The sequence below is a fragment of the Lemur catta genome, chromosome 3, assembly GCF_020740605.2.
Source record: "Lemur catta isolate mLemCat1 chromosome 3, mLemCat1.pri, whole genome shotgun sequence".
NCBI lineage: Eukaryota > Metazoa > Chordata > Mammalia > Primates > Lemuridae > Lemur > Lemur catta.
In genome coordinates, this window is record NC_059130.1 from 119,136,139 (window position 1) to 119,157,363 (window position 21,225).

The following is a 21,225-nucleotide window of genomic DNA, read 5'->3' on the forward strand; positions in this document are numbered from 1 at the left end:
TCTCTATTGCCCCATTGCATTCCACCTTGCAGAGAATCGAGGTCTTTAGGTAGGTAGGTGAGCTCTCTGCAAGGCCAGGAGATCCCTTGAGGCAAGGCCTAGACCCTGCTCCTCTTGCTGTACCCTGCCCCCACAGCGCTGGCCACGGTACCTTACGTAGTTAGTTAGTGCGCCACGAAATGAATGAGTCATGTTGAATTTAGTAAAATGCCCCATTCCTGAGGTCTCATTGAAGTGGTTTCTTGCTATGTTGACCACAGAGAAGAGGCAGTCACGGCTCTTCATAAGCCTTGACCTCACGTTCCTCTAAGCCTTGCTATTGGTCACAGCCCTGTTGTCTGTCCTTGGCTTTCTCCCCACTCAGGCCTGGCACGCGTGGGCAGTGATGAACTTCGAAGCTGTACTACACTATAAGCATCAGAACCAAGCCCGTGACGAGAAGAAGAAACTGCGTCATACCAGTGGAGCCAACATCACCAACGCCACCACTGCTGCCACCACAGCTGCCACTGCCACCGCGGCAGCCAGCACCGAGGGCAGCAACAGTGAGAGTGAGGCCGAAAGTGCAGAGAATAGCCCCACGCCTTCTCCTCTGCAGAAGAAGGTCACTGAGGTACCTGTCCCTTCTTCCTCATTAAGAACTGACTAAGGCACCAGGCTTTCTGGGGAATGGATAGTTGTTAAGGTGAAAGGAACCTGAGGCTTTATCTGAAGTGCCAGATGGAGCTAGAAAATACTGCTTATCTGCCATCCCAGCATTGCTTGAGACAGTGCTTTTGTGTGTATATTTGTGTTTGGGGAGCTAACAGAGCCCCCAAGCTGGAGAATAAGCTCTGTGCAGTGCTTCCCCCGGAGATGAGCTCACTCACTTAATGCCCTGCACCTGTGTGTGGGTGGCCGTGCACATCTGCAGGTCCACTCTGAGGACAGGGCTTGGGGGATCTGTCCTCTGCCTTTTGCTCTCCCCTTCCACCTCCCCTTGGGCTGTCAGTTCAGAATGCACCAGGGCAGCTGGAAGGCCCAGAGATCAGCGTGTTCAGAGCCTCAGCCCCACTTCCTCCTGCCATCCTGTTTGCGAAGCCACTGTCAGTCAGCCCAAGATAATAACAACTATGACCCAATTGCCATTTATTGAGTGCTTGCCATGTGCCAGCTACCGTTTAAAGGTTTTTTATGCATTAACTGGTTAATCCTCATAACCACCCTTTGAGGCCGATACCATTTAGTACGCTGTTTTGCCTCTTTTACGGATGAGAAAGCCAAGGCAAGAATGTCACTAACACACGTGTGTTCCAACAGGATCTGTCCAAAACCCTCTTGATGTACACTGTTCCCGCTGTTCAGGGCTTCTTCCGTTCCATCTCCTTGTCACGAGGCAACAACCTCCAGGATACACTCAGGTATCGGGGAAGGGGAGGACGTAACTCTGGTAGGCCGACACAGAAGTCACACGTGAAAGTCCTCTTTCCCTTCCCGGCCCCAGTCAGTACACCAAGATCAGCTTTGGGCCTTTTTCTCTGCTGCAGTCTGAGGGGTAACAGCTGGCCAGGCCACACCTGTGTGGGTGAAATCTGCAGAGAACAAGGAGGAAAAGTGGAGTGAGAACTCCGTGTGCATGGTTTCTTATGTAGGGAATAATTGACTCATCTGTTAATTACAGTATTTCTAAAATCCCTCAGCAGCTTTGATAGGTCTTAACAAATGACCTGGATTGGTCCAGAGGTTACAGGTGAGGTCAGCCTCCTGCTTCCTTTGGTGATCTCTGGCCGGCTAACTGCTAGGTGTCCCTGTTGCTACTATTCTGCAGGCAACTTCTTTTATACATGCATATGTTTGGCGCTCTAAAGGTTATCCTGGCTCATCTGTTCAGGGTCTGAGTTCATGCCATGGTGACCTTTGACATGATCTGAGATGACATACACATTTACCCGGGATAATCCCCATGGTGTTCAGTCAAGAGCACTGCCTCCCATCACAGACACCCGCTCCCAAGGGGTCCAGAGACCAAGCACATTTGAGGAGCATTGATTTAAGTCCCTGCAAACTCTCTTCTTAAGGAATTGTTTTGTTTTTTTTTTTTTTTTTTGAGGCAGGGTCTCATTCTGTTGCCTCGGCTGGCTAGAGGTAGAGTTCAGTGGTGTCATCATTAGCTCACAGCAACCTCAAACTCCTGGGCTCAAGTGATCATCCTGCCTCAGCCTCCCAAGTAGCTGGGACTATAAGTGCACACCACTACACCTGGCTAATTTTTTCCATTTTTTGTAGCGATGGCTGTCTCACTATGTTCCTCAGGGTAGTCTTGAACTCCTGACCTCAAGTGATCCTCCCACCTCAACCTCCCAAAGTGCTAGGGTTACAGGTGTGAGCCACTGCACCTGGACTTTTTTTTTTTTTTTTTAATTTTAGAAAATGAGGTCTCACTCTGTCACCCAGGCTGGAGGATAGTGGCACCATCGTAGCTAACTGCAGTGTTGAACTCCTGACCTTAAGCGATCCTCCCACCTCAGCCTCCCAGGTAGCTGGGATAACAGGCTGGAGGCACTGGGCCCAACCCTTAAAGGCCTTAAAGATGAAAAACAAACAGACATAAACTGGGAAACTCGATTTTCTGTGACTTTCTGATTTTCGTTTTTCAGAGTCCTCACCTTATGGTTTGATTATGGTCACTGGCCAGATGTCAATGAAGCCTTAGTGGAAGGTGTGAAAGCCATCCAGATAGATACTTGGTTACAGGTGAGAATACTTGCTTACAGATAGGGATGGGTCAGATTCTCTCTCCTGTGTGTCTTCCTTTGGAATCATGGCAGTGTTCAGAGTAGCAAGGCCGTATGTGTTATATATACATTGCTAAAGACTAGAGCTCGGTCCCAAGGTCAAGTGTCCATATTTTCTTTAGTTTCTTTTAAAAAACTGAAGTGAATAAACCATTTCAGAGCCCAACAGCATCAACAAAAACCAGTTATAAGAGCTGATCTTTTCCCAGAAGAATAAATGCTACATACTATGTCTTTTTGAATACCAGGTTATACCTCAGCTCATTGCAAGAATTGATACACCCAGACCCTTGGTGGGACGTCTCATTCACCAGCTTCTCACAGACATTGGCCGGTACCACCCCCAGGTATGTGGAGACCCTGGGCAGCTTCTCATCCAAACATGACCTCTTGGTCTGGTGTTCAGCCTTTCCAGAAGCTGCTCTGGAGACAGAAGTGAAGGAACTGGGAGCCCAACTTTCTATCTGGCCCCAGGAGGGTCTGTCAGCTAGCAGTGCAGTGGCCCAAGGCCCTTCCTAAAAAGAAAGAGTTTCTCCAAGATTGAGTAGCCTCCTTCCTGGTAGACTGTAGACTCAAGCGGGTGTGAATCTCATACTCACGACTTCTTTTGTCATCCTCCTTAAAAGTAACATCAAGCTCCTTTCACTCGTCCTTTTGCAAATGTTCCTTTTGTTGTTGCTTCAGGCCCTCATCTACCCCCTGACTGTGGCTTCTAAGTCCACCACAACAGCCCGTCACAATGCAGCCAACAAGATTCTGAAGAACATGTGTGAGCACAGTAACACGCTGGTGCAGCAGGCCATGATGGTGAGTCCAGAGCCAGCGTGGGATGTCACTGACCCCGGTCACCTAGGCAGAGGTCTCCAGTGGGAGTGTTTTCTTCCTCATGTCAGTGCCGTGTACTCCCTCTGGCTACCAGAAACACCTCCTGTTTATCTGAGCTAGGCCTTTCTGGGTTTAGCTTATCCCTGCTGCTTTTCTCCTCCTTCTCTGTGACCCAGGTGAGTGAGGAGCTGATCCGAGTGGCCATCCTCTGGCATGAGATGTGGCACGAAGGCCTGGAAGAGGCTTCTCGCTTGTACTTTGGGGAGAGGAATGTGAAAGGCATGTTTGAGGTGCTGGAGCCCCTGCATGCTATGATGGAACGGGGCCCTCAGACTCTGAAGGAAACGTCCTTTAATCAGGTATGGAATAGAAAAGCATGAAAGGACATGACCCATGGCCCTTGTCAGACTGCTTCGCATATAGCCTTCCCACTGACTTTAATAAGATATTCTCCAATAGAGGCCACAGGATATAAAAACACCAGAAATGCAATTGTCATTGAGTTACAAGAACTCCCCTGAAGTTTTAACTGGAAGATCACAAGATTCCTCAGGAGGTCATCTTGTCTCTCCTGTAACCTTTCTGTACCTGATAAGCCATGCTGCTGGTTTGGGGGCTTCAGGATTAGAGACTTGTATGGCTTTTGCTCTCACCAGTTCCCTGCCAGCGTTTTCTGGCCACAGTAGGCTCCTAGGGGATTTCTGCAGTCGGCTTGGGGATTTAGCATCCCAGCGTGGGTAAGACTTTGACCACTTGCAAATTTGCCCTGACTTCCCTCCCAGGCATATGGTCGAGATTTAATGGAGGCCCAAGAATGGTGCAGAAAGTACATGAAGTCAGGGAATGTCAAGGACCTCACGCAAGCCTGGGACCTCTATTACCATGTGTTCAGACGGATCTCAAAGCAGCTGCCTCAGGTAGGATCCTCAGGCTTCTAGCAAGGTTAACCATCATTATAGTCCTTTCTGTTTTGCTATCTGTGAATGTTCTAACACTCAGTCCAAAGCATCTGGTTTCAATTCTTCTTTGGGACAAGTAATCGCTATTAGCAAGCCATTGAAAAATACCTAAATTGCATTTAAATTCCTCCCTGGAGGCAGAACACTAAATCCTTTCGTAATTATTCACAGCTCACATCCTTAGAGCTGCAATATGTTTCCCCAAAACTTCTGATGTGCCGGGACCTTGAATTGGCTGTGCCTGGAACCTATGACCCCAACCAGCCAATCATTCGCATTCAATCCATAGCACCGTCTTTACAAGTCATCACATCCAAGCAGAGGCCCCGGAAGTTGACACTGATGGGTAAGGACCACTGCACACTTCTGTCACCTGTTTTTCCTCCCTACCCTGGCTGAGTCCCCCTTCCCTCTTCTGAAATTACAGCTTGCCGTTCCCACTACTAATCTTTCATATGCTACATCTCCCCCATAGAGGACAAGTGAATTCCTCCTTTTTACATCCTCCTTAGTACTCTTAGTTTATTCCTGTAGCTGTGCTTAAGCAAAGCATCACGGTCGCGCACAAAGGCACATGACGTGGAGGACTGTGGTAGGCAGGTGTTGGGAAGCTGATGGGGCCAACAAGAAGGCATCTGGATGTAAACGTGGAAAGTGACGAGCTACTTTGGAAAAAGAGCTCTGGCTCTGCAGTATTATTTTTGCTAACGTTATAGTCTCTGTGGGAAATGATTGTATAAAATGAACAAACTGAAGTAGAAATGAAATCTCAGTGAGGTTTGTTTAACAGACTTTGGAATTTCCCTTAGGCGTAGAGCGTTACCTGTCTGGAATAGTTTGCAGAGGCCTAAGTGCCCTGGTGGTACTTAGAGATCACTCATGGTTCTTAATTGTAGTGCATATTCACCAGCACCAATTAATCGTGGTCCACGGGGGATTGTCTCTCCATGGACCAATGTCTTCTAATACTTAAACATGGGTCAGTCAGGTTCTTGGGTATTTAATTAAAGAGAGTTTCATGAAGGAACTGTTCCCAGAGGTGTGAGCAAAGTTCAGAGAATCAGCCAAGAGCACCCAGGAACACACAACAGTGAGAAACTATCACCCTCACCCCAGCCCTCCAGAGCTGAGAGGACAAGGAGCCCAGCAAGAGCGCACCTGAGAGACTCCGTCCAGCAGAGGCTGTAGCCCAGACTGTGGGACGTAGCTGCTTCTAGATATGGCCCAGCCAGATGTTGGGGGGAGATACCCTGGCCTCTCCCTCTTGCCACCATGCCCACCTGCACTTCCGGGGGGTGTGGTCTATCTGTAGGGGTCAGGCCTTTCACGACAGGAGAGGACAGAATGGGTTGGGGAGGAAGGAGTGCAGAGAATGGTAATCATTCCTGATCCTCAGAAACAGTTCCTGTTTTGTTTTATTTATTTATTTATTTATTTATTTATTTATTTATTTATATATTTTTTGAGACAGAATCTCACTCTCTTGCCTGGACTAGAGTGCCGTGGCGTTAGCCTAGCTCACAGCAACCTCAAACTCCTGGGCTCAAGCGATCCTCCTGCCTCAGCCTTCCGGGTAGCTGGGACTACAGGCACTCGCCACCATGCCCGGCTAATTTTTTCTATTTTTAGTTGTTTGGCTAATTTCTTTCTGTTTATAGTAGAGATGGGGTCTCACTCTTGCTCAGGCTGGTCTCGAACTCCTGAGCTCAAGCAATCCTCCCGCGTTGGCCTCCCAGAGTGCTAGGATTACCGGCGTGAGCCACCGCACCAGGCCTTGTTTTGTTTTAATTTGAACAACATTCGTCATCAGGGACCATCAGAAGCAAGGCCATTCTTTTTTTTTTTTTTTTAATAGAGACAGGGTCTTACTCTTACCCAGGCTGGAGTGTGGTGGTGCAGTCATAGCTCGCTACAACCTTGAATTCCTGGCCTCAAGTGATCCTCCAGCCTCAGCCTCCCAAAGTGCTAGGATTACAGGCATGAGCCACTGCGCCCGGCAGCACAGCCATTCTTTTCATCAATTCTAAGGTTTGTTTTTTCTTTTTGTAGGGAAAGTATGATTTCGTAAGGTACATGTAGTCTGTATGGAGCTTTTGAATACAGTGGTGGTCCCAACTAAAGGGTTGGAGAACCTCTGATCTCCACTCACTGCTTCCCCTGTTCCTTACAGGCAGCAACGGGCATGAGTTTGTTTTCCTCCTGAAAGGCCATGAGGATCTGAGACAGGACGAGCGGGTGATGCAGCTCTTTGGCCTGGTCAACACCCTTCTGGCCAATGATCCAACATCTCTTCGGAAAAACCTCAGGTATTGAGAATGCTCTAAAATGGCAAAGATTTAAGAAGTCTTCTAGTTTCTCCCTATATCTGTCTCATGTGGGTAGTCACATATCTTAATGAAATAAATTATAAAATTATGTACCTGGCAGGAAGTTATCCATAGCCAAGATGTCAAACACAAAAAGAAAAATTCTCTAGAATTTTTAGGGTATTCTCATTGGGAAATGCCTTCAGCAACCTCCAAAATCCAGAATGGAACAATTTGTGGCAATTAGACTAGAGGTTCTACAAGTTTGATATGGTTTTTTTGTTTTTTTGTTTTTTTTTTGAGACAGAGTCTCACTTTGTTGCCCAGGCTAGAGTGAGTGCCGTGGTGTCAGCCTAGCTTACAGCAACCTCAAACTCCTGGGCTTAAGCGATCCTACTGCCTCAGCCTCCCGAGTAGCTGGGACTACAGGCATGCGCCACCATGCCCGGCTAATTTTTTCTATATATACTTTTTTTTTTTAGTTGTCCAGATAATTTATTTCTATTTTTAGTAGAGCCGGTGGGTGGGGGGGTCTCGCTCAGGCTGGTCTCGAACTCCTGACCTCGAGTGATCCACCCGCCTCGGCCTCCCAGAGGGCTAGGATTACAGGCATGAGCCACCGCGCCCAGCCAAGTTTGATATGTTTTACTTCTTGTGGGATTAAAGCCCAGCCAAAGCTTTCCCATCCTTAGTACTCTGTTGCCTCCTCTTCCTGTTAAAACCATCAATATAGGCTGGGCATGGTGGCTCACGCCTATAATCCTAGCACTCTGGGAGGCTGAAGTGGGAGGATCACTTGAGCTCAGGAATTCGAGACCAACCTGAGCGAGAGCAAGACCCCATCGCTATTAAAAAGAAAAATTAGCCGGACATCATGGCTCATGCCTGTAGTTCCAGCTACTCAGGAGGCTGAGGCAGGAGGATCACTTGAGCCTAGGAGTTTGAGGTTGCAGTGAACTATGATGACACCACTGCACTCTAGCTGGGGCAACAGATTGAGACTCTGTCTCCAAAATGAAAAAAAGCCATGAATATTAAGTTAAGAGGATATTTTGGCCTCAGAAATAGTCACTTGATTGTTCCCCCAAAGCCTTGAGTGTGTTAGGCAAATTGAGAAGACCCGTGTTGGTTTCATACCATCAGTGCACTTTCGAGATGCTTTACTCTTCTCAAAGGGTCCCTCATTACACGCCTCACAATGGCCTGCTGCAGAGGGCTTGTAAAAATAGCCTGCATGTATCCTGAGCTGATCAAAAGTCTACTCTCTTTCCTAACCCTCCTTTCCTGTGGGCACCAGCATCCAGAGATACGCCGTCATCCCTTTGTCGACCAACTCAGGCCTCATTGGCTGGGTCCCCCACTGTGACACGCTGCATGCCCTTATCCGGGACTACAGGGAGAAAAAGAAGATCCTCCTCAACATTGAGCATCGCATCATGTTGCGGGTATGTGATGAGGCTGCCAGACTAGACTCAACACCCCTTCAGTGTCTTGGAGGCAAAAGTCACAAGTCAGGGAATCTGCACAGAGCTGCTTTTCTAGTTCTTCTCTGTATGTTTATCACTGAAAAAAATCTATTTGAGGGAATTAGCTTTGAAGAGGCTTAATGAAGTCAGTCCTAAAGAAGATAACTGTCTGAGAAAGCGAAGGACCCTAAAGCCAAGAAATTAATTTTTCATCATCCTAGGGGAGGTTGGACAGATAAATGTCAGGCAACACATATTTAACTAATGCTTACAAAGCACAGGCCATATAGAGAAGTTATGTTTAGTAAATGCGTAAGTAACAAGAAAGAAGAAACCTCCAGAACTCTCATCTGCACAGAAGGGTTCTACTGAGGTGAGGCCTAGTGCTTACCTCTTATGCCCTGGGAGTTCCTATGGTCATCGGGGTAGTGTGGTCACTGCATCTTCCCTTTTGCAGTTCTTATCTCCCTTCTCCTTTTGTTCATGGTGGTGAAATTAGAATTCAGTGCTACCTGGACCCCACTGTTCTCTTACTGAAAGGTTATGTTCTGATGCAGATGGCTCCAGACTATGACCACCTGACTCTGATGCAGAAGGTGGAGGTGTTTGAGCATGCCGTCAATAACACAGCCGGGGACGACCTGGCCAAGCTGCTGTGGCTGAAAAGCCCCAGCTCAGAGGTACGGCCACCGGGCTCTTGAGGGACCCCACTCCCCCATTGCACACCCATGCTTGACAGGATTGCTTCCCCATTTGTTCACGCACACGTGATAGATTCCTCTTTGTTGTGATAGCTGTGGATTGTATACAACCTTTAACAAAAATTAAATGGGTGAGCCAGGCAAGTTAGATTTAGACTAAGTGGTTTAACTTTTCTCCTGAGCTCTTTTATAAGATAGTTAAGTCTTTTTCATATACGTTACAAATTTCCTGTTTATTTGATTTTTTAATTTTGCATGTTTATTGGTTTGGAGTTTTTGCATTTTTTTGTTTTTCATATATAGTTAGCCCTCCATAGCTGCAAGGTCTGTATCCATGGTTTCAACCAACCACAGATGGAAAATATTTTTTTAAAATAACAATACAATGAGAAATAATGTAAATTAAAAGACAATACGGTATAACAACTATTTACAGAGCATTTACATTGTATTAGGTATTATACATATTCTAGAGATGACAGCCAGGTTGTGCTTGGTTATATGCAAATACTGTGCCATTTCATATAAGGGACTTGAGCATCAAATTTTTTTTTTTTTTAATTGCTCCTCTTTGTTCTAAAGAACATCACAGATTTTGGTATCTAAGGGGGTCCTAGACGCAATCCCCCAAGGATACCAAGGGACAACTGTATAGGCTTTTATTTTTTATTTTTTTAAAAACGGGGTCTTGCTCTGTCACCCAGGCTAGAGTGCAATGGGTAACTCCTCACTCTGTGTAACCCAGAACTCCTGGGCTCAAGTGATCCTCACGCCTCAGCCTGCCAAGTAGTTGGGACTACAGGCCTATGCCACCACACCTGGCTAATTTTTTAATTTTTTTGTAGAGATGGGGTCTTGCTATTTTGCCCAGGCTGGTCTCAAACTTCTGGCCTCAAGCGATCCTCCCATCTTGGCCCCCTGAAGTGCTGGGATTACAGGCGTCAGCCACTGCTGTGGGCCTGTACAGGCATTTTTAAATGTTAGAAGTTACCAGATTTTTTATCTTTTCTTTATAGTTTCTGTCTTTGGCTTTATATTTGGAAAGGCCCTCTCCACCTTAAGATTACATATCTTTTTACCTATATTTTTTTATACTAACTATAAGATTTTTCCTTTTACATTGAAATCTCAACCCAAGGGGCCAGGCACAGTGGCTAACACCTATAATCCTAGCAATTTGGGAGGCCGAGGCGGGAGGATCACTTGAGGTCAGGAGTTTGAGATTGCAGTGAGTTATGCTGACACCAGTGCACTCTACCCAGGGTGATAGAGTGAGACTGTGTCTTAAAAAAAATAAAAATAAAATAAATAAATCCCAACCCAAGCCAGGCACAGTGGCATGCACCTGTAGTCCCAGCTACTTGGGAGGCTGAGGTGGGAGGATCACTTAGCCCAGGAGTTCCAGGCTATAGTATATTAAGATCACACCTGTGAATAGCCACTGCACTCCAGCCTGGATAACATAGCAAGACCTTGTCTCTAAAAAAATAAAATCTTAACCCAATTTGGAATTTATTTTAAAATTAAGGCATAACTTTATTAAAGATGATTAGCTGCCACTATACTATTTGTTAAATAATCTATCCCTTCTCTGCTATTTAAAATATTTCATTCTTATTGTACACTAAATTCTTATATACCCTTGGATTTCTTTCTAGGGCTTCTGTTCTATTTCATTGCTCTTTCTGCCTGTTTCTCCCTAAGTACCATACTATTAATACCCTTCCCCATGGTTATCTTCATATATTTTTTTCATGAGGATACTACATCTTTACAATCTTAAGTGGATATTCTTAATATCTTCATTTACTCAGGTCTGTATATTCCTATGAAAAGTTTATCTTTTCGTCTATATCCTACACATTTCTGAGTAAGTTTATTCCAAGGTATAATTCGTTATTATTATAATTGTGAATGAGATCTTTATAAGATTGTATATTCTAAGTGATTATTGATGGAATATAAGAAAACAACTGATTGAAGTATAATTTTATGTTGAACTAATTAAAGTTTCCAGATCCTTGGTTCACATGTGCTCCTGTATTCTAGGTGTGGTTTGACCGAAGAACCAATTATACACGCTCTTTAGCGGTCATGTCAATGGTTGGGTATATTTTGGGCCTAGGAGATAGGTGAGTGAATTTAATTTGTTTCCTTCAGGCCTCTTTCTCCATTATAGTTTTCTTGAATGATTTAATTTGGTTTTCCAGTGAGATATGTGACCATTTGGTAAATAAATATTTGTACTTAAGGTTTCTTTTGCAACAGCCTTAGTCCCGTATATTATTATGCCATCAGAACAACACATAAAACTAAAGAAAAGAAAACCCATAGTTCAAGCTGGGTGCTGTGGTGCAAACCTGCCTCCCAGCTACTTGGGAGTCTGAGGTCGGAAGATGGCGTGGGCCCAGGGCCAGCCTGGGCAAAACAGCAAGACCATGTCTCAAAAAAAAAAATAAAAATAAAAATAGCCATAGTTTAAGGATACTTTCTTCTAAGGTTGCCTTAATGTATTAAAAATCATATTAAATTGGATTGGTTTTATTGATTCAATAACCATTTAGCAGTCACCACTATGCTAAGATAAATAATTCTATTTCTGTAATCACAACTAACCAAAGTAGATCCTTCTGATGTTTTTGCATAATCAGTTTTATCCAAACATACTGCCTGAAAAAGTAATTCAGGAATGTTCAGCAATTGACTCACAAGAATGTAAAGAAAACGGGTTGTCTGGTGTCTACTGCTTTTCTTCTGAGATCTTATCTCATCCAGTTATTTGAGAGTAAAAATAATGTTACCCCACAAAGATAATAAATGTTTAGTAGAAAAAACTGGCAGAATGCTTGTCGACAAAAGCCAAATGATTCCACCTAGACTGACTTAGGGGCTCAAGGAAATGAAACCCTGTGGGAGCTGCTCAGTAATTGTAACAGCTGTAGCACTTTGAGATGGCAGCACTGCCAAAAACTAAATTTGTCATGTAACCAAAGGTCTCAGGAAAGCAAATTATCTTGGTCCAGTGAGGCAACTTGTGACTCACACAGGTAAATCCTTGTTTCAGCAGGAGCCAGCAAACATTTTCTGTAAAGGGCCAGATAATAAATATTTCAGGTTTTGTTGGTCATACAGTCTCTGTCACAACTACTCAACTCTGCTGTTGTAGCACAAAGCAGCTTGAAACCTAAACAAGTGAGCATGGCTGTGTTCCAATAGAACTTTACCTACAAAGGCAGAGGGGAAGCTGGATTTGGCCTGAGGGCTGTCGTTTCCCAACCCCTGGCTGTTGCTCTCACGTACTTCGTTGATTTATTCATCGGTGCCACTCTAATGATCCCTCCCTGATCTTGCTTCTGTTTCTCAAAGACACCCATCCAACCTGATGTTGGACCGACTGAGTGGGAAGATCTTGCACATTGACTTTGGGGACTGCTTTGAGGTAAGCACGTGTTCCAGAACACCACGTAAAGCTTGTTTTCCCGGGTGATCACTTTTCACCCTCCTCTGACAGTGTAGACAAACTTACGCCCAAAATGCCTCACCCTCACCCCTGCCTTACCTACCAGGGCACCAGTAAGTCAGCCTAAGAAATGAAATCCATGCTCTTAGCTGGGCTCTAACCTTCCTTGGGGCAAGCGCTGCTGGTACACACTCTGGCCGAGTGGAGGAGTTCCCGATCCTTCACGCTGCCTGGGCATGATGCACATTTGCGAGTTTGTCCGTTTTCTTTTTTCTCTTTTCTGTTGTTTTTTTCTGGGGGGGGAGGGGTAGTTGTGTTTTAAATCCCTGTGACAAGTCCCCTCATTAACCTGAAGCTACTTCATTTCTATGCTATAATTAAAATCGATGCAGATGATACAAAGGAAAGCCACCTACCTGCCTTCGCCTGGCTTTAGCTAAAGCAAACAATCTAACCATGCATTTGGTGTTTTTCTATTTATAACCCTGTAGGTTGCTATGACCAGAGAGAAGTTTCCAGAGAAGATCCCATTTAGACTAACAAGAATGTTGACCAATGCTATGGAGGTGAGTGGGCATAGGGAATGAGCTGCTTTGAAATGGGGCCGATGCAGTTACAGCCTTCTCTAAGGACAGACTGGCTTGTTAGAGCTCATCCATTCCCCAGAATGCCCAAGTGATTTCTGTAGCAGTTTCCTGTTGTTTCCCATTGTGTTAGAAATGATGCCTTTGAAAGTCTTACCACTTCCCTCAGACCTGGTTCCCTCTGTATCGCAGTCCTGCCCCGACTCCTTCTCCCCAGACAGTCCCCATCAGTATGGCCTGTGTCTGCTTCCTGAGTGAGGGTAACAGACTCTCTCAACTTGCTTTTGGGTCTAGAGTTAGTAACTCCTGTGATAAGTAGCTCTGTCCCTTTTCCAGGTGACCGGCCTGGATGGCAACTACAGAATCACATGCCACACGGTGATGGAAGTGCTTCGGGAACACAAGGACAGTGTCATGGCTGTGCTGGAAGCCTTCGTCTACGACCCCTTGCTGAACTGGAGGCTGATGGACAGTGAGTATTATCAAGTGCGTGGGAGCTGCAGTTGGCACCCTCCCAAATTAGGAATATTCCACACATTACATGTTACTAACCAATTCCCCTTCTGGCCTGGAGCCTGAGGTATATTACCGAGCTGTTGGCTTACATTTTCACAAAGCAGCTCTGCTGGCTAGAAAAGAATTTTAAATATTTGTGTTACTAGAACAGAAAACTCCCATTATCAATGTAGGTGATTAATTAAAATATTTTCCGGGATCAACCAAGTATCCTATTGTTTTTTTGTTCATAAAGATTTGTAAGCTGGAATTTTAATAAGAAAAGCAAACAGTCCAAGTGTGATGGCTCGCACCATTAATCCCAGCACTTTGGGAGGCCAGAGTGGGAGGATCACTTGAGGCCAGGAGTTCAAGACCAGCTTGGGCAACATAGCGAGACCCCATCTCTACAAAAGTTAAAAAACTTAGCCAGGCATGGTGGCACGCACCTGTAGTCCCAGCTACTGCGGAGTCTGAAGCAGGAGGATAACTTCAGCCCAAGAGTTCAAGGTTGTAGCGAGCTGTGATCGCAACATTGCACTCTAGCCTGGGCAACAAAGCGAAACCTTGTCTCAAAAAAAAAAAGTGGGGGAGGGCCAACATGGTGGACTAGAAGCAGGCTGCTCTCACTGCTCTCAAGGAGAGGATCAAAGGTTGCGGTTAGAGGTTCACCCTCTCAGAGCATTGTGAATCATCAGAGAAGTGAGTGGAGACACCCAAAGTTATGGGGAGAGAGGCAGGGCGATCCTCTTGGCAAGATCGGGAGATAACTGGGTGAAGTGTCCACACATGGGAAAGTATCAGGGGAAAGATCCCTGGAGCTCCGCACTCCCCTAGTGACACTGCAACCCGAGCTGCGAGGGGGCTCCCCCACCACAACAGGCCTCCGAACTGATCAGAAAGCTGCGTGGAGACTGCAGCAGCATTGCACTGGTGAGCAGGCACAGTGGGGTCCTGCCAGCTTCTGATCCCAGGTCGCTGCAACAGACACCATTTTATACTCTCAGCCCCAGAGTGCCCGGTCTGCAGAGGGGTTGGCTCCACTGCAGCCACCTCCCCGTTACCCCTACCAGGCCATGGAGGGTGGGCGCTCTCACGCACACTCTGACTGGGTGCCAGGCTCCCCTTGCAACCCACGCTACTGGCCACCTCCCAGAGATCCGAACAGAGCAGGTGCCCACTGGGCCTCAGCATCTCCTGCCACCATCTTGCCATCTCAATAGCACTGCCACCACCACCTGAGTAACACCACAGCAGATGCCAGTCAGACCTGTGTGGAGGGAGAGCGCCAGCCACCATGACTCCCTGCAAGGTGCCGTGTGTCTTCCTGGCCTTGCCAGCGACAAGTGGCCCAGCTGCTGTAGCCCAACAAGCCACCCAACCACTGCCACGGTCCTGTGAGCTGGCTAGGTGCAGGCAAAGCCCTCTGACCCGTCCAGGCTTTCACCAAGGTCCTGCGCCCTGCACAGGTGCCCACCAAGGTCCTATGACCCTCACAGGCACCCGCGAAAGTCCTGCAACTCACCCTGCCACTGGCTGCAATCTTTCAATGCACCCAGGCATCCACCAAGGTCCCATGACCCGCCCAGGTGTCTGCCATGGTCCCGTGATGCACCCAGGCACCCACCAAGGTCCTGTGACCCACCAAGGTCCCATAACACCCAGGCACCTGCCAAGGCCCTGCAACCCACCCTGCCACCAGCTGCAGTCCCATAACACATCCAGGCACCTGCCAAGATCCTGCAACCCACCCACATGCCAGCCAAGTTATACCACCTGCCTCCTTGGAGAAAGACTCACCCAGCCCCCTGCTGCTAGAGCTTCAGCAGCAGCCTGGGGACCAACCTGTCACTCCAAACGAATAGCCTCCAGCACCGGCTTGGCCTATGACAACAACAGGGGAATGGGACAATGCAGGATAACAGCTGCCTTCATGGCTCTTAGTGTATCCACCCCTGTCCCACTGGGTCAATCCTCTGAAGTTGGACGTAAAAGTGCTATCTAGAAACCTCTCCTTCTCACTAAGCAGGAGAGTTTCCAGCAAAGAACATGTGTGCCACAAACCTAACAGCCCTGTGCTTAGAGAAGAGGTTTCAGATGAGAAGAAACCAGCAAAAGAATTCTGGTAACATGAAAAAATAAGCTAATTCAACACCCCGAGTGTATCACAATAGATCACAGCAACAGCCCCAAATCAAAGGAAATTGTCAAAATGTCAGAAATGGAATTCAGAATATGGATGGCAAATAAGATGAATAGCACTGAAGAGAAAGTTGAAAACCAACACAAGCCAAAAAAATATTTTAGGACATGAATGAATAATATGAAAAACTTGCTAAAGAGATGGACAACATAGGAAAGGACATAACAGAACTTAAAGAAATGAAAGAGTCATTTAGGGAATTTCAAAATATAGCAAAAAGCTTCAACAGCAGGCTAGACCAAGCAGAAGAACAAATCTCAGAGCTTGAAGGCAAGGCTTTCAAACTAACCCAGTCAAAAATGCAGGAAAAAAAATGAAGGATGAATAGTCATTCAGAGAAATATGGGACTGTGTGAAATAAGCCAACAGGTATCCTGGAGAGGGAGAAGAAGAAAAAGCAAAAAGTATGGAAACCCTATTCAAGGGAATTATTGAGGAGAACGTCCCTGGTATGGCTAGAGATTCAGATATCCAGATACAAGGTGGTCATCAAACACTGGAAAGATTCCTAGCAAATAGGACATGTCCAAGACACACAGTCATCAACCTGGCCAAAGTCAAAATGAAGGAGAAAATTCTACATGCTGCAAGGTGAAAGCAACAACTAACCCACACAGAAAAACCCCTCAGGCCAACAGCAGACTTCTCAGTGTAGGCCTTATAAGCCAAAAGGGATTGGGGCCCTAGTGTTAGTCTTCTTAAACACAACTGCCAACCAAGAATTTTTTCCTGTAAAACTAAGTTTCATAAATGATGGAGAAATAAAGACTTTTTCAGACAAGCAAACACTAAGGGAAGTTGTCACTACTAGACCTGCCCTATTGTTCTGTTTTCCTTCTTATCAGTGCTTAAAAATGGAAATGCTCAAAAATGCATTATACATGGAACAGCACAATAGATGCCCACCAATGTAAAAACCCCCAAAAATTAAAGCCCACAGCTCTTACAAAACAATAGCATAAGAGGGAAAACAGAACAATAAGGTATCATCCAACATGATGAATACAACAGCATCCTACATGTCAATACTAACACTGAACGTGAACAGTCTGAATGTCCCACTTAAAAGACACAGACTGGCTGGCTGGATAAAAAAAACACACCCTAAGTCTTTGCTGTCTCCAAGAAACACATCTAAACCACAAGCACTTGCACAGACTCAAGGTAAAGGGATGGAAAAAAATATTCTACGCAAATAGAAACCAAAAGCAAGCAGGTGTAGCCTTTCTCATATCAGATAAAATAAACTTTAAATCAACAATGGTAAAAAAAAAAAAAGGAACAAAGATGATAATTATGTAATAGTAAAGCATTATGTAATAGTAAAGGGAGCAATTCAACAAGAGATAACAATCCTAGTATATACACACACCTAACACAGGAGCTGCCAGATTCATAAAGCAAATTCTACTAGGTCTAAGCAAGGAAGTTAACAGCAACATCTTAATTGCTGGGGACTTCACCACCCCACTGAAAGACATGGACAGATCATCAAAGTAGAAAATGAATAAAGAAACACTGGACTTAAACGGGACTCTAGAACAAATGGACCTAACAGACATTTACAGAACATTCCACCCAGAAACTACTGAGTATACATTCTTCTCATTCACACATGGGACATTTTCCAAGTTTGATTATATCTTAGGCCCCAAAACAATTCTCAGCAAATTCAAAAAAATTGAAATCATACCATGTATCTTCTCAGACTACAATGGCATAAAACTAGAAATCAATTCTAAGAGAAGCACTCAAATCTATACAAAATCATGGAAATTAAACAACCTGCTGCTGAACGATCCTTGGATCAGTGACGAAATTAAGATGGGAATCAAAAGATTCCTCGAACTGAAGGACAAAGGGAACACGAGCTTTCAAAATCGATGGGATACAGCTACAACCAGCTGATCTTCAAAACAGGCAACAGCATACACTGGGGAAAGGAAGCCCTATTGAGTAAATGGTGCTGGGGAAATTGGATAGGCACATGCAGAAGAATGAAACAGGACCCCTGCCTCTCACTATATACAAAAATTAATTCAAGATGGATAAATGATTTAAATGTAAGGCATGAAACCATAAAAATTCTAGAAGAAAACTTAGGAAAAACTCTTCTGGACATTGGCCTAGGGAAAGAATTTATGACTTAAGACCCCAAAGGCAAATACAGCAACAACAAAAACAAATAAGTGGGACTTGATTAAATTAAAAAGCTGCACAGCAAAGGAAATAATCAACAAATAGACAGCCTACAGAATGGGAGAAAATATTTGCAAACTAAACATCTGACAAAGGACTAATATCTAGGCTCTAGAAAGAACTCAAACAAATCAGCAAGAAAAAAACAAACAACCCCATCAAAAAGTAGGCAAAAGACTTGAAGAGAAGTTTTTCAAAAAAAGATAGACAAGTGGCCAACAAGCGTGAAAAAATACTCACCAGCACTAATCATCAGGGAAATGCAAATTAAAACTACAGTGAGATACCACCTTACCCCTATCGGAGTGGCCATTATTAAAAAGTCAAAAAACAATGGATGCTGGCGTGCATACAGAGAGAAAGGAACACTTATACACTGTTAGTGGGACTGGAAGTTAATAACAACCTCTATGGAAAACAGTATGGAGATTCCTCAAAGAAATAAATACGAACCTACCATTCCATCCAGCAATCCCACTGCCGGGTATCTCCCCAAAGGAAAAGAAGTCATTTTATAAAACAGACACCTGCATTTGAATGTTTATAGCAGCACAACTTAAAATTGCAAAGATGTGGAATCAGCCTAAGTGTCATCAAGTCACTAGTGAATGAAGAAAATGTGGTATACGTACACCATGGAGTATTACTCAGCCATAAAAAGGAATGAATTAATGTCATTTGCAGCAACTTGGATGGAACTGGAGATCATTATCCTAAGTGAAGTATCTCAGGAAAACCAAACACCATATGTTCTTGCTAATAAGTAGGAGCTAAACAATGGGTACACATAGGCACAAAGATATAAACAACATTGGAAACCAGGAAGGGGGGAGGTCGGGAGATGGGAGTGTGGGATCAAAACTTACCTATTGGGTACAATGAACACTATTCCAGTGATGGGCACACCAAAGCCCTGACTTAAGCATTATACAAGGTATCCATGTAACAAAAACATTCATGCCCCCTTAATATTTTGAAATTAAAAAATAACATGGAAAAAGAAATGCAAACAGTTGTGATTTGAGACAGCGGTATCTTCATCAACCCTTTATTTAAACTACCACCTTAGGGGAAGTTTGCGGATTAGAGGCTCCTAATGCACTTCAATTAAATCATACTTGGAGCTTCTATTGTCTGTATTACATTGTCTAAGTCCAAATCAACAGTATGGAGTGTTCCCTGGATTTCATATTTCATGCTAACACCCACTCACTTGCACCTGAGTAATATGTCTTTGTTCTCTCTTTGGGATTATAGCTTTTGGAAAAATTATATTTCTATGACTGTAAGAAAATATCATATCAACCAGGTTTATTTCAACTCAAAGTTTGAAGCATTTTTAAATATTCTTTCTCTCTTTCCCTAGCAAATACCAAAGGCAACAAGCGATCCCGAACAAGGACAGATTCCTACTCTGCTGGCCAGTCAGTAGGTAGGTACCTTATAGGGGAGATTGCAAATTCTGTCCTCTTCATTGTGAGTATTTCTAGAATGGGCTGAGTTTTGTTATTACCATTAGGAAACGTGAGTTAAATCAGTAACAGCTGCGGAATATGAAGGAAATAAATCTGTTTTTCTTGAGGTTCTTGACAGTCATAGTTTTGTGGACATACTATCACTGCTCATATATCACCTGACAGGCCTTTAATTGAACTTCAAAAACTTGGTATAGGCTGGGCACGGTGGCTCACGCCTGTAATCCTAGCATTCTGGGAGGCCGAGGCGGGCGGATTGTTTGAGCTCAGGAGTTCGAGACCAGCCTGAGCAAGAGCAAGACCCCCGTCTCTACTAAAAATAGAAAGAAATTATACGGACAACTAAAAATATATATATAAAAAATTAGCCAGGCATGGTGGCACAAGCCTGTAGTCCCAGCTGCCTGGGAGGCTGAGGCAGGAGGATTGCTTGAGCTCAGGAGTTGGAGGTTGCTGTGAGCTAGGCTGATGCCACGGCACTCTAACCGGGGCAACAGAGTGAGATTCTGTGTCAAAAAAAAAAAAAAAAAACTTGGCATAGAAACATTTACTGAGCACCAATCACCTAATATATGTCTTTTATTTACTATCTCACACAATGGAGTGGGTACCTAAAGTTTGGAAATTTTTATCAAACTATCTGATCTTAATCTATAAAAACACAGTTAGAAATATGTCTGAATATCAGCCAATATTTAGCACACCCATTAATGGTGTCTGGTCTGGAATAATCATCACCAGTATTACTTATGTCCTCAAGCATTGTTAATAGCTCAGAAATGGGCAGATGGAAGCAGCAGAAATTTACTGACATTGCTGTGAGGAGCCCTGAAACCACAGGAAACATTGTTTGTGGGAATGTGGTTCACAGAACCTGGTCCCAGGAAGACATGTGCCCCTCTAAGAGCCAGAGTACTTTTTGTGTATTGAAAGCTATGAGAAGGGTCAAAGTAAAGCTGTTTTCCTTTGTGTAGCCTTCCCCTCTTTTCCCCACCCCCATCCTGTCCCTTTTTTCTTTATAACATTTAACAACATCTTACACAGTTCACACTTTGGGAAATAGTGTTGGAGCATAAAAAAGTAAATATTCTCTATAGGTGTTTATGGAACATTTACTACTAGTTAATTAACTAAGCCAAATAATATCTGGAAGTGCAAAAAGAAAATGTGAGGTACAGGTCACCCCAAAGCACAGAACAACGTTATAGAATTGACAATAACAAACGTAAAATAATAAGAGAACAATACATTCTGCTGTGTAATCAGGTAGCCGAGCATGCTTTGGTTTGGAATAGAAGGGCTGTGGGGAGTCAGAAAAGGGAGCTTTCACTGTGAACTATACTAGTTAAGGGAGCACCTGAGTTGGTGGAATTTAGTCATCACTCAATCAGAAGGGTAATTTGTCCTGACTGGCTGGGTAGATCTGGATGGGTAGACAGGAAAAGGATGTTCCAGGCAATAAACTGAGGAACTGGGTTATAGTGTCGTACATGGACCTGCATGGACTGCACCCTGGACGGTGACAGGATCTGTGAATGCCTGGACACCCAGGCGCACGTTCCCCACAGGCTCGGGTCTCATCCAAAGCGTGCTGAGACTTATTGGTTTCATTCTCGGGGTCCACCTCATTGGTACATTATTGAGTGACTCCTGTGTGCTCCCTCCACTGTGCAGAGGGGAATTAGGATGGCCAGTTCTGGTGGCACCAGATGGTGGTATAACTGGTTGCTTAGCTTAAAAGTTCCAGGAGGTCATTAATAAAAGTATTGCTATCACTA

General features: G+C 44.6%; 1 protein-coding gene across 1 annotated transcript in view; it reads left to right on the forward strand.

Moving 5' to 3' along the window:
• The window catches only part of MTOR (mechanistic target of rapamycin kinase), a 131,130-nt gene that overhangs the window by 104,325 nt on the left and 5,580 nt on the right, over positions 1 to 21,225 (forward strand). Inside the window, exons 39-54 of the mRNA XM_045546143.1 lie at positions 365 to 613; positions 1,300 to 1,400; positions 2,637 to 2,733; positions 3,023 to 3,121; positions 3,459 to 3,581; positions 3,776 to 3,958; positions 4,382 to 4,516; positions 4,730 to 4,904; positions 6,729 to 6,864; positions 8,162 to 8,309; positions 8,888 to 9,010; positions 11,081 to 11,163; positions 12,398 to 12,470; positions 12,983 to 13,057; positions 13,412 to 13,547; positions 19,339 to 19,404. Of these exons, the coding sequence (XP_045402099.1) occupies positions 365 to 613; positions 1,300 to 1,400; positions 2,637 to 2,733; positions 3,023 to 3,121; positions 3,459 to 3,581; positions 3,776 to 3,958; positions 4,382 to 4,516; positions 4,730 to 4,904; positions 6,729 to 6,864; positions 8,162 to 8,309; positions 8,888 to 9,010; positions 11,081 to 11,163; positions 12,398 to 12,470; positions 12,983 to 13,057; positions 13,412 to 13,547; positions 19,339 to 19,404 (2,002 nt within the window). The remainder of the gene's footprint in view (positions 1 to 364; positions 614 to 1,299; positions 1,401 to 2,636; positions 2,734 to 3,022; positions 3,122 to 3,458; positions 3,582 to 3,775; positions 3,959 to 4,381; positions 4,517 to 4,729; positions 4,905 to 6,728; positions 6,865 to 8,161; positions 8,310 to 8,887; positions 9,011 to 11,080; positions 11,164 to 12,397; positions 12,471 to 12,982; positions 13,058 to 13,411; positions 13,548 to 19,338; positions 19,405 to 21,225) is intronic.